Raw genomic sequence first — 16,120 nt, 5'->3', positions numbered from 1 at the left:
CATTTCAAAGTCTACTATGCGTGAGTGTCTGATAAGGTTTTGTGAAACATAAAAATAGTAAAGGCTATTGAAAACCGCAGCACAAAGACAAACGCCAAGAAAAGAATATGAATAATTTAATCAAATAGGATTCAACTTTATCCCCAGGTTTTTTGCCTTTTATTCTTCATTTCAGTTACATTTTCCATTGGTGTTATATTTCCATTGGTGTTCACCAAGGTTGTGCATGCACCTTGAAATGTTCACAAAAGGATCACAACACAGGGATTTATAATTAGGATCTTTGTTATATTCAGAATCCCAGGGGAACTAATTGATTCCGGAAATAATTGATTATGCAAGAAGAAAATTTCTTATATAGTTTTAACTACAACAGTTTATAGACAAATACAAGCTTCATTTGCACACAAAACTCACAAAATTGATTGAAGAATATCTCTTTTATGCAAAATATACACTTTAGGATATAATTTGATTACTATTCTACTACAGGCTAACATTGTTCCTTGATCATTTAATAAAAAAATACTCTCATTGCCAGAATCTTATTTTTATAGTATTTATAATTGAGGTAACAATGACAAAAGACTTAAATTATAAATAATTTTGGTGAGTTTCTTACAAGTTGTAACAATTTTTCAGAACTGAACAAATACATGAATCAAAGTAGGTCAGTGTTGATAACTAAACACTAAAAACCTTTGTAACGTAATTGACAAGTTGATAATTAAGTCGTTTATAGGAAAATGAGATAGCCAGTGTCCATGGATCCAACCAACAAAGCAAAATAAGAGAAATTAAGACAGACCTATGCTACATCACATCAATGCCTTGTATAATTCACAGCACAGCCTACTACAGGCCCATGATTTGATGTTGGGCCTATCTGGAGCATCAGAGATGTTGATCGTGGATTTGGCCCCCCTTGATGTGAGATGGTCAAAGCTGTTGTGGACCCATGCACACCACCTGTTGGTATTTACAGTTGTTCCATAGACCTTGGCCAGACTTCAGGCAGGCCACTCATATGGGGAGCACCAAATGAGTTCCAGCCACAGTTCTTTGATAAGTTTTAGGTGCTTTGTGAAGATGCAGCAACCTCTTCCAAGTACAATCTGGTCACATAGGGAGACACATTCAGTAGCAGAAATCTCTTTCCAGTATAGTCCTTGGTATGACCAAATTCCATTGTCCCTTTTTCAGCAGTCAAAAATTCATGATAAATTCTGTGCAACACTGCAGTCAATAACAGCAGCACCAGACAGTGTATTAATTCCTTAACCACAGACCTGTGTGTAATGATAACATCCTATATGTGGTATTATATAAAAAAACTCTATCTCTAAATATCATATAGGTGCATCCAGATAAATACATTGCTGTACAAGTATTGTGACATGCAGATCATGCACTAGAACATGGAGATGCCAAATAGTACATATTTAATAGCCAATTATAAAAGTGACAGTTGTCTTCCTAATAAAAAATAAACTTCAGGAATAGGAATTAGCCAATAATCTCAAGGATCCTGAATGACTTAGAAGTATTGTTTATCCCACAGAGTAGATAACGGCATTCTCTTCTCTTACATACTTAACACACCAGATGCACTATTGCTGCTGCATTCATAGAGATGTATAAACAGACTTTTCCCTCACTCAGACGAAGACTCTCCAGGGATTTCACTGAAGTGTAGTAATGAATGCTGGTTGCTAGGTAGTCAAAACTGATACTGCAGCAAGCAACCAAGTGTAATGGTGAAATTGCTGCTTAAATCGTGCTTACCAAAAAGAGTCACAGTGCCAATTTAACATAGGTAGTCTGTAGGGTGTCTTTATTTATACACAAAGGAGGGAGGCTGCTCCATTTAGGAAAAAAGGCAGGGGTGGGAATAGGTTGAGACAACCCATTATTAAAATCACGAATATTTTAGCAAGGCATTTCTGTGCTTCATGGAGACAGATGGCATATACAGTTAAGACAGGGAGCTAAGACAGACAGACAGAAACAACACACAAAACAAAGCACCTCATTAAACAGTGCCTAAAAAAATTTGATAAATCTTTTGATTCAGAGATTTAAGGCTAGTTAAAAAAAATCTTCCTGGTTACACCAATGATCTTTCATGTTGACATAAAATTAATAAGGAAGAGGATACAAAAAAATGACACGGGAGCTTTGGATGGTATTTGGCACTTTGCCTCTGAAAATGATGACAAATTCTGGGGTTAAAAAAAAGTGACCCTGGTACCAAGCAGCAATTCCTGGCTAAGCAACGTAAGCCTGGCTGACAGTTACCTTTCTCTCATGTTTTGTGCCTTTCCCAAGTCATTAAGTAAGAGATCTGGCCTCAGCTTGCATGTAACCAGTAATGACAACCTCTTGGCAGTCATCTGTGTGCAAACAACCAGAGACATTCAGAACTCCAATGCAGCATTTATGAGGAAAAAAAAAATCAAGGAATAAATTAAACTATGTGACACAAATATTTCTTTCAAAGTACAAGAAAAACATTGTCAGAGAAACTTGCCCTTCCTGCCCCATCATTCAACATGCAGAGCAGTGGACCAGTGCTTTCATATCAGCAGGATGGTTGGATGCAAGTACATATATCCCAAACTTTCCACAGTTCCCGTGTTCTGCAACATTGCTTTCAGGTGATAGACAAGATGACCTATGCAAACGAGCAGACCACATTCACATCGTATGCAATCAAGATAGGTTCCCAAACATCTTCAGAATGGTTTAGAGTCACAAGAAATGAAGTTCCAATGACGTGGTTGTCGTTTGGATGTTAAATACATCTCCCTGAAGATATGTTTACTTAGTAGTGTACTGGCCAAAATATGACACTATTCATCTTTGTATCACAAAAGGAGATTAGGGCAATAAACATGAAGAAGCAGTAGCACTGCTTTAGATCATCTTTAAAGCCAGGGTAAGATCTGTTAGCTACCCAAGTGGCATTTCTGACTTCAAAGAGTTGTATCATGCAGGACTTATACTATTTTAATGGAGCCTGGAGTAACTCTACTTTTAATTATTTCCATGATGGGATCAACCATACTTGAATGAATACAATTGAGCTGAATGATGCTGTTTGGTTTACAAGATAGATGGAATGGGAGATCGAGAACGCCTCAGCGGACAGGGAGAGTTGTAGGGTGATGTAACTGGAGAGAGCCTCAGAGCATTGCCTGCCAAGCCCGCTATGTTGTTTAAGCTTCGGGATTTTTCATATCCTTTTATGAAAAAATGCACAGATGTCAGTTGAAGTCAACCAGAAAATAGACAAAACAACAATAGTATGCATTGTAATTGAAACTGCCACTTTGAGGTCAACGCAGAACTTGCTTACGAAGAATTCAATATTAAGATAATATATATCTTAAAAAAAGAATATCACTCTAGCTGTCACAAATTATATTTTTTAATATTTCAAGATATAGTCCATTCCAGATTTAGCAATTCTGGCATAAAAGCTACCAAAACTCTTACAATTAGGCAAAAAAAAAAAAAATGACATAAGATATAAACTTGACCAATATTTTTAAATTTTATAATCTGTTCCTGAAAAGAAGAAATAAATTGGATGTTATTCTTTTTTTAATTTAGTAAAGCATTCTAAACTTTAAGTAAACAACTCTTTTTTTCTTGAATATTTAATCTTCCAGTTTTACAAGTTTAAAAGAAAGATTCTTGAATAATGCCAAAGGAAGTCATTATTCAGGTAATGTACACTGTTATGCTCATTTCTAATATCTTGAATTAAAAAAATCAAAGAATAACAACAAAAGAATGAAATATATATTAAATCATGATTCAGGAAAATAAATTCTGAATTTTAGTACACGATGCTTTGAACTAAGTTCTTCTCTATAACCTTCTTCTTCCAGAAATGAGAAAAATGTTATCTTAATAAACCTTTCATTTCCATCATTTTGTATTGTATTCTTCCACTCATGATACAACGAACTTATAGATTAAATTATTATTTTACAAACACTAGCCCAATACTTTTATTTAACTGCCTAGTAAGTAAATACATAGTAAGGTCATCTTACTTGAGGATTCATATATTGTAATTTGTTTTTTTGATTACAATAAATTAGAGGCAGTTAATTAGGGTGTGGAATTAATTTTAAAGTGAAATGTCTTAAAAGCAGATAATTATCTGGAACAATAATCATATTATACCACTGTAGAAATGAAATACTCTACAGCCCACTGAAGAACTGTTAAACAACAGGAAAATATAAATCTCTTTGGAAAATCAATGTTGAACAAGTAGGCTCCAATGTACATATGTAATCCTTGGACCAGGATTGGCCCTTTAGAGGACTGCAAGGACTGTAGAAGGCAGAAAGAGGATTTTTCTCTTATTTTTCATGTTCCTTCCAGCCACTTCCTTAATTTTATCTTTTCTTAGAACTTTCAGGAAAGAAGTTTTGCCATTCCTCTCTGCTTTAACTGCAGAGAACTAACTTATCTGATTATCTGATTTATGATGGGGCAAGACAGATAAGGACATGCAGTGAAGAAATAGCCGTATTACAGAGTAAACTGGATTGTACAGGGAAGGGGAGTAACAACTCCTCCCCACAGACAACCTTAATTTTCAGAAACATGGTTGTCTTTGAGATTGCATAGATGAAAATTTATGTTGCTTATTAATTATGATAAAGTGCTCCAGAATATAACTCTGATAACTATCTAATAAAAAGAGCATTCTTTCCCAATGTTAGTTTTCTGAAGTGTAAAAGGATAGAGGTGGTACATAGTACATTCTGTACTGATAGATGATGCACAATTAACAGGAGGATGTCTTAAACAATTTTTTTAAATTGAAGGTAATTTACCATTACATAAGGACTTTAATGTGCCTGGAGGGTTAGTTATTACTGCTCCTCTGTAAAGAATCTGAAATTGCACCTTAAGGAATTGTGCAAAAATTAATTTATCCTAGGCAGTAGAAGCTGACTGTGTAACATGAAAATGTAAATTAGACTTTAAACATTGATTGACTTTGATTAAAGGCAAATTAGTGAATATGCATGAACCAAAGGGGCTGTTAATATCTATAAATCATCATGGTGTCAACTTATAACTTAGTACCCTGCAATCTCCAGGCTTGTTATAAAATTTCCAGAAAGCTAAATATCCATTTGGCAGTTTTGTAATGATTATATCAGTAATATGTATTTCTTAGTTAGAATTCTAAATGTTACTCTTTCTCTAAATATTAGTTAATATAAAAATTATCCATTCTGTTTATATCTGCTTATGTTTAATGCCTATAATTTCTGTGTTGATTTAAAAAGGTGTATTTCTTAAATTAGGAAGAAGTATTGCACTAGTAAAATTATATATGTTATTCTTGTTTCTTTATCTTAAATGTTACTTTTAATAGAAGTTTTAATAAAATGTTTTGTTTAGCCAACATTTACTTGAGTGGCTGGAAATATATTTACTTAGCATAAACAAAACTGAAACTAATTTGAATTAACATTGCAATATATAACATAAATTTTATTCAGTGCTTAAGATCATGTAATTATTTCACAGACTACTGAAGATATCTTTCATGATCTAGCCATGATATGTTTTAGCTTTTACACGTTCTCCTTAACACAAATGTAAAAGTAAAAACATTGCTTCTGAATATCAGGAGTTATTCCTCTAGGGAAACCTTAAATCTTCATGTGTGTCATACCAAGTTCTTACTTTGAATAAAAATAAGAACTAAAGGGAAACTTAGCAATTTGTTTATGTGAGGGAGCTTATTTAGAATCCTCATATGAAGTTATTAGAGAAATCAACTTGAAAAGTAAGTGAAAGGACTATCTAGAAAACAGATGTCAAGGCAGAATTAAAAGAACTCTTTTACCAAAATAACTGGAAACAGAGGGAAAAGTGAATGAATTCTAGCCAGTCACGATGACATACTAAAATTATTAAATAAATTTACATAAAAATGTTACCAGAGTAAAAATAAATACAGCAAGGAGTTGATTCTGGGAAAAATGACAAATAACTGAAGGTTCATGGAAAAGTTTTCAAAGATTTTTTTTCATCAATGATGGATATTTGTTTTTGTGAAGTAATAGTGAATATTTAGCTTGTATCAATATTAAATATCTTATTAATTGCTTTGTTAAAGTTTGTGATTTTAGAGTAAACTTTTATAATGACACAGTGGCTATTATTGGCAAAGCTTTTCCTCATCCATGATTTCCTTTGATGGTGTAAAATTCAAAATTCAAAACACATAGACAACATGCTCTAATGAGATCTTAACCACATAATCTTGCCAAATATATTTAGCAATTGCATATTGCATTTCATTAGACAATGCTAAAAACAACTGGAAATTTAAACACATACATATATATGTATGTTATATATAGTAAATTAAGAGATGCAACGCAATTAGAACAGTATGTTCTAGATAAGGTGTTAATGTTTAGTATCACCATTATTTAATGTGTACACATGTATTTTTCTCCACATGGTATTCACTATCTTCACAAAATATTTAAAATGTGTCCTACTGCATATGTAAACATGTAAATGTCAGATTTTAAATAAATAATTGCAGATAGTTCAAACAGGCGATAGTGCAATCAACGGATGCTAACAGCCAAAAGAATTAGAATGCAGAGGCATTAAAAATGGTACTTATGGAAGATTTTTTGCTATCTCTTGAGTTTCAAATGCATAGAATCAGAGAACAATTTAATGTGGTAAGGAAAATTGAAATAAAAATTCATCATGTGATGAAATGTCTCAAAGAAAGGAGGCATCATAAATACATTTTTGGCTTACAATAGTAAAGATTCAGATAGAAATTATAATGAATAAAAAATAAGCAAAGTAGTTTTAAAATGCAATTGCATTAATGTGAAAGTTCAGGAGTGGCTTCTCACTTGAACTGGGCCAATTGACATAAGGAATCATTATAATTCTTTTCTTATTCTGTGAACAAAAGAGACACATAACTAAGATATTAAAGCCCCTCAAATTGTTCAAGAAGGAGATAAGCAAAGAACAGATAAACTTTTAAGCAAAAATGTGTTATAATGATCACAAAGCTATTCTTAAAGAAAAGATGAAGATTTCAATTTTCTTGGTGTCTGTAGAGTTTGCCAAAAGGAGAAACTAGTTAAGGAATCCTTATAGATATTAGCAAAACTGAGGAGAGGAACCAAGAAATAAAGTGGAACTTTAAAATGTGCATTTTTTTTTGTTCCTTAACAAAGACACCTGGCCAACAATTTCAATTCATTCAACAAATACTGAACAAGCATTTGTTAATATGTATGTATCTGGCAATATGCAGTGTCTGTTGAAAAATGCTAACAAAATTATTTTTATTGGTCTTGAAGACAACTTTCCAATGTGCATTTTGTAAGTAAATAAATAACACTTGAAGCAATTAACTATACTGTTCTATGCAGCTGAAAATATTGTTCTTTCACAATATTGAGGTACTCAAATAAACCACTGGCAAAAATTGTCCAAGTATAGGATACTAGAGTTAATCAGACTACTATGTTCCATGTTTTATTTTGAAGTTATAATTATTTTATAGTCATCAATTAGCAATAACATAGGCACAGAGTCAATTAGTGAGTTGTAGTGAGTTGCAGTAAAAAATAATTTTAAAGATGGATGAATACATTACATTAAATAATTGGCTGAATGATAATATTTACATATATCATTACAGCTATGTCCATAGACAAATGACAAGTAAAAAGAAGGATATAGTGCATTTAAGAAATGACAATCAAATAGACTGTTATGTATTCTTAAATATTTATAATGAAAAGATGTGATGGAGAAAGAAAAAGAGCTTACATGCAAGTTTTGAGAAAATGATGAATGAGCATAATACAACACTCCACGTATTGCAAGCACTTAGTTGCTAAGTCACCTGTGACGATCCGGTTCAATGCATGCCTACCTTTCCTGATCCCTCCATCAGAAGCACACGTGTAATCACCTGTCGTCAGTAGGAAACATGTTTCCCCTCTTCTGTTTTTGTCTCTGGTACTAGAGCGTCTGATGGGGAGCCTTTCTGGGGGCGATAGTGGCGGCTCACTTCCTGTACTGTCGTCACCTGATAACACTGGTCACAGCACCATGCCCATGGACAGACAGTGATGGATGAGGAAATGAGACAGCACAAAGAGTTTACACTGAATGCCATAGTCCAATCACTCAGTATACAGAACACAATAATAAACATCACAGTAAGAAAAGGAATTCCCATCACTCATCACAAAAAAACCGATGTATTGATATGAAATGGAAATGTATTGAAAAAGGAATATTCATTGGGAAATTTTAATTCTTGCATTTTTTTCTCTTTTAAGAAATCAACTTTCACACAAATGAAATGAACACAAAATAACTGTGATATTGAAGTAGCACAGAGGTTAGCGTTATGTGCTACTTACGAATGTACTACTAAAATAATGTTTACATAATTTTAGTTACTCTGTCTAGAAGTTGTAAAAGTGAAGACTTCTTAAGGCAAATCTAATTAAATGTGTTTTGGCAAGTTTTTAAGAGACATACTTCTGGGCCCGGCGCGGTGGCGCAGTGGTTAAGGTCCTCGCCTTGCACGCCCAGGATCCCATATGGGCGCTGGTTCTATCCCGGCAGCCCCGCTTCCCTTCCAGCTCCCTGCCTGTGGCCTGGGAAAGCAGTTGAGGATGGCCCAAAGCTTTGGGACCCTGCACCCGCGTGGGAGACCCGGAAGAGGCTCCTGGCTTCGGACTGGCATAGCATCGGCCATTGTGCTCACTTGGGGAATGAATCATCGGACGGAAGATCTTCCTCTCTGTCTCTCCTCTCTGTATATCCGCCTTTCCAATAAAAATGATAAAAATAAATCTTAAAAAAAAAAAGGGACATACTTCTATTTGTCTCTGCTTGTAGTTTTCTTAAAAAAAAAATGAAAACAACGCCAAACAACACAAATTTTTACCCATGTATTCATTTATATGGTAAAATACTTTTGAGCACATGATGAGAAAAGATCAGTGTCTCCAAATGCCCTTGGAATAACTATTTGTTTACTTCTGTATGCTTGCCAAAGAACTTCTCATCCTATCAGCCTAAACACTAGCTTGTCATTACAACATTTATCCAGCAGCAGAATGCCCTCCTTTTTCACGTGCTTCTTCAGGGCTCTGCACAGATCATTTGGAAAATCTGATAAAATTCCAACTTGTCCAAAATACACTTGATGGACTTCAAATATAAAAGTGATCTTCAAAAGAATTCATAAATAATGTATACTGGGAAAAAATCTATACATGGATTCAATTTTTTTTAACCAAAATAAGCTTTTAATTTCATTTCCCATGATTGTTTAAAGGTTCTCTTATGTATTGACAAAAGTCATGGAGCAATCTATATAGGAACTGTGAATGCAATTTTTAAAAAGTTACTTCTAAGCACATTTTTTCCATTAATATACTAAAAATTTCTAGAAGCTAAGAAGGCACTTCTGAAAATGACACTTCCTTTTGTTATTTGCTTGCTTGTTTGCTAATTAGTGTCATTTCTAAACAATTCAAACTAATTCACACGATCTCACCATAAATCATTGTTATATAAGAGAAAGATGATGTGTGTCTGAAGTACAAGGACTTTACCTTGTACAAGACGTAAACGTAAAGTACAAGTACCTTACGTTTCATGGCTGGGTAAAAGCTAATCACATCGTTAAAAACAAAACCATATCATCTGCATGAAACATACTACAAATGATCCTACCATCAATTTGGAAAACTGAATATCAATTTACAAGCAATCCTATGGTAATAGAAGGAAGTAGGGATTCAATTAATCTCAAGCAGTAAATAATTCGAAATTTAGTTCTCTGTGAAGAAACAGAGCTCAATAAATAATGCACAGAAAGGAAAATACACAGAGAAATTCAACTTTGGCCAAAGTAGACCACCTATCTCCTAATAGGGGTTTGTCTTTATTATCTTCCTCTGGTCTCAGAAAAGTGGTAATATTTTGGGGAACCTATTATCAGAACAATGCAAATTTAATCAGCACTATAGAATATTACTAGGGAAGAGCTTTTTATCTAAATCATTATCTTCCATATCACCTCTTTTGTATTGACGCTTTGGAAATGTAAGCATCCATTCTTCTTAAATAACTGCTTTTTGTGAATTAGGCTGAGATGCATGGTACTATGTGGCAGAAGTAAAACTGAGACAAATACACCAAGCCAAACAATATGGTGAGATCAACATTTTGAGGGTGAAGGATGGAAAATGACCAATTTCATACCACCACATCATGCAAGGAAACAAAGAAACATTGGCACAAAAGTAACAAACAGGCAAAAGAAAATATTGGCACCATCAGCAAAAGGCATTCCCACTAAAGCAGGAAAACTCTATAGACCAGCTATGCAGACTTCTATATTTGGGGTTCATTTAACAACAACAAAAAAGAAAGAAAGAAAGAAAAAAGACTATTCTAGCTACCTAAAAGCATGGCACAAACACACATTTTGTGAAGGAATAGGAATGAAAATTCATGAACATTTGATGAAAATGACTACCTTCTGCCTAGGGGACATACTGGTCTATAAAGTATTTTATGGCATGCATTGGAAATTGTGCCTTACCTGATCTGTTATGTTCCAGAAGTCGACTGTCTTTGCCCAGACAGGTGTCACCCTGTGTGCTATTGCAGGCCATGTTCAATTCTGTCTTGCAAAATGTAGGCGAGCTTGCCTGAGGAGCAGGTGGGATGTGCTTCTTTCTCTTCCTTGGTAGTTTCTGCTTCGCCATTGCCAAAGAGTAGTACATTCCAAAATTGTTGACAATGACTGGCACTGGCATGGCTATTGTCAGCACTCCAGCAAGAGCACACAGGGCTCCCACCAGCATCCCTGACCATGTCTGGGGATACATGTCTCCATAGCCCAGAGTAGTCATAGTGACCACAGCCCACCAGAAACCAATGGGAATGTTTTTGAATTGCGTGTGTTCACTAGCTGATGGGTCGTTAGGTTGAGCTCCTACTCTCTCAGCATAGTAGATCATGGTAGCAAATATCAAAACTCCTAGAGCCAGGAAGATTATCAGCAGCAAAAATTCATTCGTACTAGCTCGAAGAGTGTGTCCGAGCACCCTCAGACCCACAAAATGGCGAGTGAGCTTGAATATTCTTAGAATCCTCACAAACCTGACCACTCTAAGGAAGCCGAGCACGTCTTTAGCAGCTTTGGATGACAGCCCGCTGAGTCCCACCTCCAGGTAGAATGGGAGGATGGCCACAAAGTCAATGATATTCAAAAGATTTTTGATGAATTCAAGTTTATTGGGTGAAAAAACAATACGGACTAAAAATTCAAAAGTAAACCAGATCACACACACTCCTTCTACATATGTCAAGGCGGGATCCGTTTCAATTTCATACTGGAGAATGACACTTGAGCCATTGATGACTGGTTCTGTCTTGTTCTTAACAATATTGAAAGCTTCATGTGTCTCCAGACAAAAGGTTGTGATTGAGACAAGGATGAAGAACAAGGAGGCAAAGGCAATAAACTGTAGAAGAAAAGGAAATAATAATATAACATATAATAATAATAATAATAAAACGGTTATTTGAAACACGATGGTCCAACTCTAAGAACATCAATCACTACAAATGAAAAAGAACAACACCCATCTGGAAATTTCACATGGGATCTTACTCAAGTATAAAAAAAAATTATGTGTGTAACACTAATTAGAGTGTATACACAGTGTGATTTGAGCCCTAGTTACAATTTATATAAATCCCACTTTTATGTCATAATGAAACGAATTTTTAAGTCATATATATATGAAATAAAACCTGTGTAGAGGGCATAAAAATCATTTCAAAAGTATTTAAGTGACAACAGACTGAAAAAATAGGTAACAACTCCACACAATGCTTTTGATTCTATAAAACTTTATGTATTATATCAAGTTCTCCATCAATAAAATAAGTTATCTTACACACTGAAGGAGATTGTCAAACCATTCAGACTTGACTGTGTGAGTTTCTTTAAGATTTATTTTTATTTGACAGACAGATTGACAAAGAGAGAAGAAGAAACAGAAAGAGAGAATGCTTCCATGTGCTGGTTCACTCCCCCAAATGGTCACAAAGGCTGCAGCTGAACCAGTCTGAAGCCAGGAGCCTGGAGCTACTTCCAGTTCTCCCAGCTGGGGTACAAGTCTCCAGGAACCTACGCCATCCTCTTCTGCTTTCCCAGGAACATTAGCAGACTGCTGAATCAGAAGTGGAGCAGCCAAATTTGAACCAATACCCATATGAGATCCAGCACCACAGGCAGAAGCTTAATGCACTATGCCATAGCACTGGCTCTTGTAGGTCTTTTTTTAGTTATAAACAAAATATTCAGTGTATCATGAAGTATTAAAATGGAATATATTTTTAATTTAATTGTCAATTTAAGTTGGAGATTTATCCAAAAGGAAAAAAATCTAGGAAGGAAAACAGACAATAGGACAGGAAAGAAAGACATTGATTAATAACCAAATTTAATTTTCTTCCCTTATTGAAAAGAAGCTCAAATCTTTAAAAAATATATTAGAATTGTAGTTTAATTCAACCAACTTCATCCCTTCAGTTAATAATATATGAATACACACAACCTACCTTTCATTTATAGTTTTAATTTGCAATACATTATCTTTCGAAAGTTTACATAACTATTTTATATTAACCTACCATCCAATTTTATAGTTCAAAAATTTCAGGTACGGAGATGTTTAAATCATGTTTTAAAGTTTCTATTATCAAAGTATGACACTAACCTGCCAAGTTAAGCTCTGAATTCTTCTTCCTTACCAATTTCTGGAATGTACAATAAAAGTAGATTGAAAACATTTTTTTTCAGGCTGCTAACATATATTTACTATTAAAGATCTTAAAATTTGTGACCCAGAACTTTTCAGCATAGAGGATTCTTACAGTTCGAGCCAGAAGGTTTGGGAAAAGCTGACCAGTTTCCTAGTGCTCTCCAACAATGCTATCAGGTTTGACTTACTGAGTCAATGTTCGTATCCTGTTCATTGATCATCTAAATAAAATAACTAATCAGGAGCAGGAGGATGTCAGTGAAACAGAGAAGCCCTTATTTGAAAATAATAGGGTATACCAAAAAACCAAAGTTGTCCGCTTTCATCTGCTTCTCCAGCATGGCGCTGAGAAAGAAGAGCCATGCTCATTAACAGATCAAAACCACTTCCTTTGCAATCTGGTTGATTTCAAGCCAAGGCATCTCAGTCATATCGCACCACAAGGCAAGTCATTTTCATGGCATGGACTTGCTTTCCAACACACCTCTTCCCATCGCTTTCGATTGTGACATTACCATCAGCTTTTACAGACATATTTTAAAGCATTAAGATGGTTTTAATCATGCTTCACCTTGTGCAAATAAACACACAATCACTTTTAATGAACTATTTGAGGTTACACAAGCACTAAGAATCTATAAATTTCTACTGGAAGAACAAAATATATGCTTCATAAACAATCCCTTAATCTAATCCTGGTGTAATGTATACATTTGAGAGTTACATTTGTTTCTGATTCTACCTAAAACTAGTCATTACATCCTTGACAATATGAACAGAAACTCCCTTTCCACCCTTCACTCACATTCCCCAAATACGCACTGTCTTCATAATTTCAGGCTATTAAAAATACGCATATATGATTCTATCTATGAGGCAACTGGAAAGTTAAAGAGAGTTAAAATAAGTGTAATTATATTCTTCTAATGTTCCTCAGTCTTGGTCATCAGTTTTTCGGTCAAAATTGCCACCTCGAACTCTGTCATTATTCATAGAATAGTCAGCTAACTAAGAATTCTCAATATCGTGTTTTTTCCAGAGTATCCTTAATGCATCTGTCCACCCTCATACAACAAAATATTCTTTGGTACACTGTGATGTTTATCAACATAGAGCACTGGAACCTTTCCCATCAGATGCTTTCTTACTCTGCACTCATCCATTCTTTCATTCAACAAATACACATTAAGTACTTCCCTATTGCAGGCTACAGTTCTTGACAGCAGTTAACAAAACACAATCTTGTCTTTGAGGAATTTGTGAGTTGTTCTAGGTATGCATATAGAAGATGAATCACAAAACTGTAATTTCAATTGTGGTAGATGCAGTAAAGACAAATACAGGATTCTTTTAAAGGATCAAAAAGGGGATGCGCTTAGATTGGGAGATCATTAAAAACTGCTGACAAAAAACCTTCAATGACTGAAATGTGTGAGCAATTATCATAACCCTCAATAGGAAGTTTAACTGAAATAAATGGGCTTTTTTGATCCTCTATTCTTAATTGATCTCTTAATTCTAACATCACAAAGACAGCAGGTTTTACAAATATATTTCTGTAGCACCAATCACAATTGCAAACCCAAATTCAGCTCCACAGTTTGGAGATAATGTAAAAACAAGAACCACATATATTAAAATTATTTTCAGATTAAACTACTAGGCAAATGTCAGAAATCATTCTGTACATTTTAGCACACTTTTGAAAACATATACATTAACTCAGTATGAACTATTGCAGCCTAATGCTTGTGCTCATTAGATGAGTTATGTTCTCAGCAAAAGGTCAACAGAGTCTTTAGACACTACACTATGGTGCTTGGAATAAAAGGAACATGAATCGTCTTGTACTTGAAAATCATTTAAATTACCCATCTGTAATCCTAGGAGTGCAAGTATAAAGAGTACATTAACTGGAACATACCCTGGAAGCTAACTCCAGTCAGAATTCCTTATCCCAGTGTAGACCTCAGGCACCAAGCCTCTCGTGTGAATATGAGTAATATGAATATGTGAATTAGATGATTTTTACACATACAGAATTTTAAAATAATGATTCCAGAGTGTTTGTTTTTAACACATTGTCACTATGCACAAGTTATCAAATGAGTTGGAACAGGTTTCAAATACAAGCATTTTTAGAGTCTTAAAAATATCTTAATAATAACAGTTCGTTATATCCAAATGTGTGTGGGGGATGTATTCATTTAATCCTGGCTTCTAGACTAATATTCATGAGCAAATACATTTCTGGAATGTCTGGAAACACACAGTTTTAAGACCAAAACTTTAGAAACCAAAATATATGTTTGCAATTTTCAGTGGTGTGATAGTGCTCTTTAAAGTTTCACATCAGGATTTTGTGTACGCCTGGGTTTTTGGATTTTTTTTGCTACGTTTATAGCTCTGGGTATCTTTGGTTGTTCAGTACTTTGCCTGTCTGCTGCAGTGTGATATTATTACAATAGGAAAAAAAAAAGAGCATAAAACAAAGACACAAACTTTAATATTCTAAGGAGGAGACAACATTCTTCTCAGAGATAATCATTTTGCTAGGAAAAAAAAAAAAAACCACAGCTAGATAAGCCAGTTATTTACTTTGTAAAAACTAAAGACATTAATTATAATATAGAATGGGAGACTTCTAAAAGAAAACAGAACAATGCTTCCTAATTACATGAATGGAATCAACCTGAAAGTGGGCAAGAAGAATTTAAAGTCTTCAAAGAATGAGAAGGGGAAAGTCCCCAAGGATAAGGAGCAAGAGTTCATGATGTGAAGTCAAGCAAGTGAGAAATCCTTCCGTAGGTGTGTGGGCAATAGTTCAGGACAGTAATGAAGAATATGTTAACATAATGCTTTCCTTATTGCACTTTCAACAAAATCTTGTACAAAAACCGCTTAACAATGATGTTGTTTTAAATAAAAAAGATATTAGACCAAGGCAAAATATGGACTTCTCAGCATGGAAGGACAAGTACACACACATTTCAAAAAAGCAGAAAAAATAGTAAACTATGGTGAAAAGTAATCAGAAGAAATTTAGCATATAGGAAAATGTTTGAGGATATTGGCTGGGTACATAGCTTCCCATGGAATGAAAGAAACAGATTATCAGAAATTAAGTATGAGAATCAAATGTGTAGAGTGACCCAGGAACTGGAATTATCCACTTGGATTGCATTGTCAAAGCCTTGGTGCATTTTACTTAAGTCGAAGTC

At 34.5% G+C, this 16,120-nt stretch overlaps 1 protein-coding gene across 5 annotated transcripts in view; it reads right to left on the bottom strand.

Annotated features, from left to right (window-relative positions):
• KCNC2 (potassium voltage-gated channel subfamily C member 2) overlaps positions 1–16,120 on the bottom strand; it is a 195,117-nt gene that overhangs the window by 41,363 nt on the left and 137,634 nt on the right. Inside the window, exons 3-5 of one of the 5 annotated variants that reach the window (XM_040981475.1) lie at positions 10,664–11,591; positions 7,967–8,131; positions 137–1,236 (exon numbers count right to left, since the gene is read on the bottom strand). In XM_040981475.1, coding sequence (XP_040837409.1) covers positions 1,073–1,236; positions 7,967–8,131; positions 10,664–11,591 — 1,257 coding nt within the window. In that variant the 3' untranslated portion in view covers positions 137–1,072. Of the gene's footprint in view, positions 1,237–2,298; positions 2,394–2,969; positions 3,243–7,966; positions 8,132–10,663; positions 11,592–16,120 lie in introns of those variants that run through there. The other 4 variants (XM_040981487.1, XM_040981479.1, XM_040981504.1 and 1 more) reach the window with 4 other exon arrangements.

This window comes from Ochotona curzoniae, unplaced genomic scaffold (assembly GCF_017591425.1).
Source record: "Ochotona curzoniae isolate NIBS_2020 unplaced genomic scaffold, NIBS_Ocur_1.0 contig_1014, whole genome shotgun sequence".
Classification (NCBI taxonomy): Eukaryota; Metazoa; Chordata; class Mammalia; order Lagomorpha; family Ochotonidae; genus Ochotona; species Ochotona curzoniae.
The sequence above is the reverse complement of the archived record's forward strand: the minus strand, read 5'-3'. Positions and strand labels throughout refer to the sequence as shown.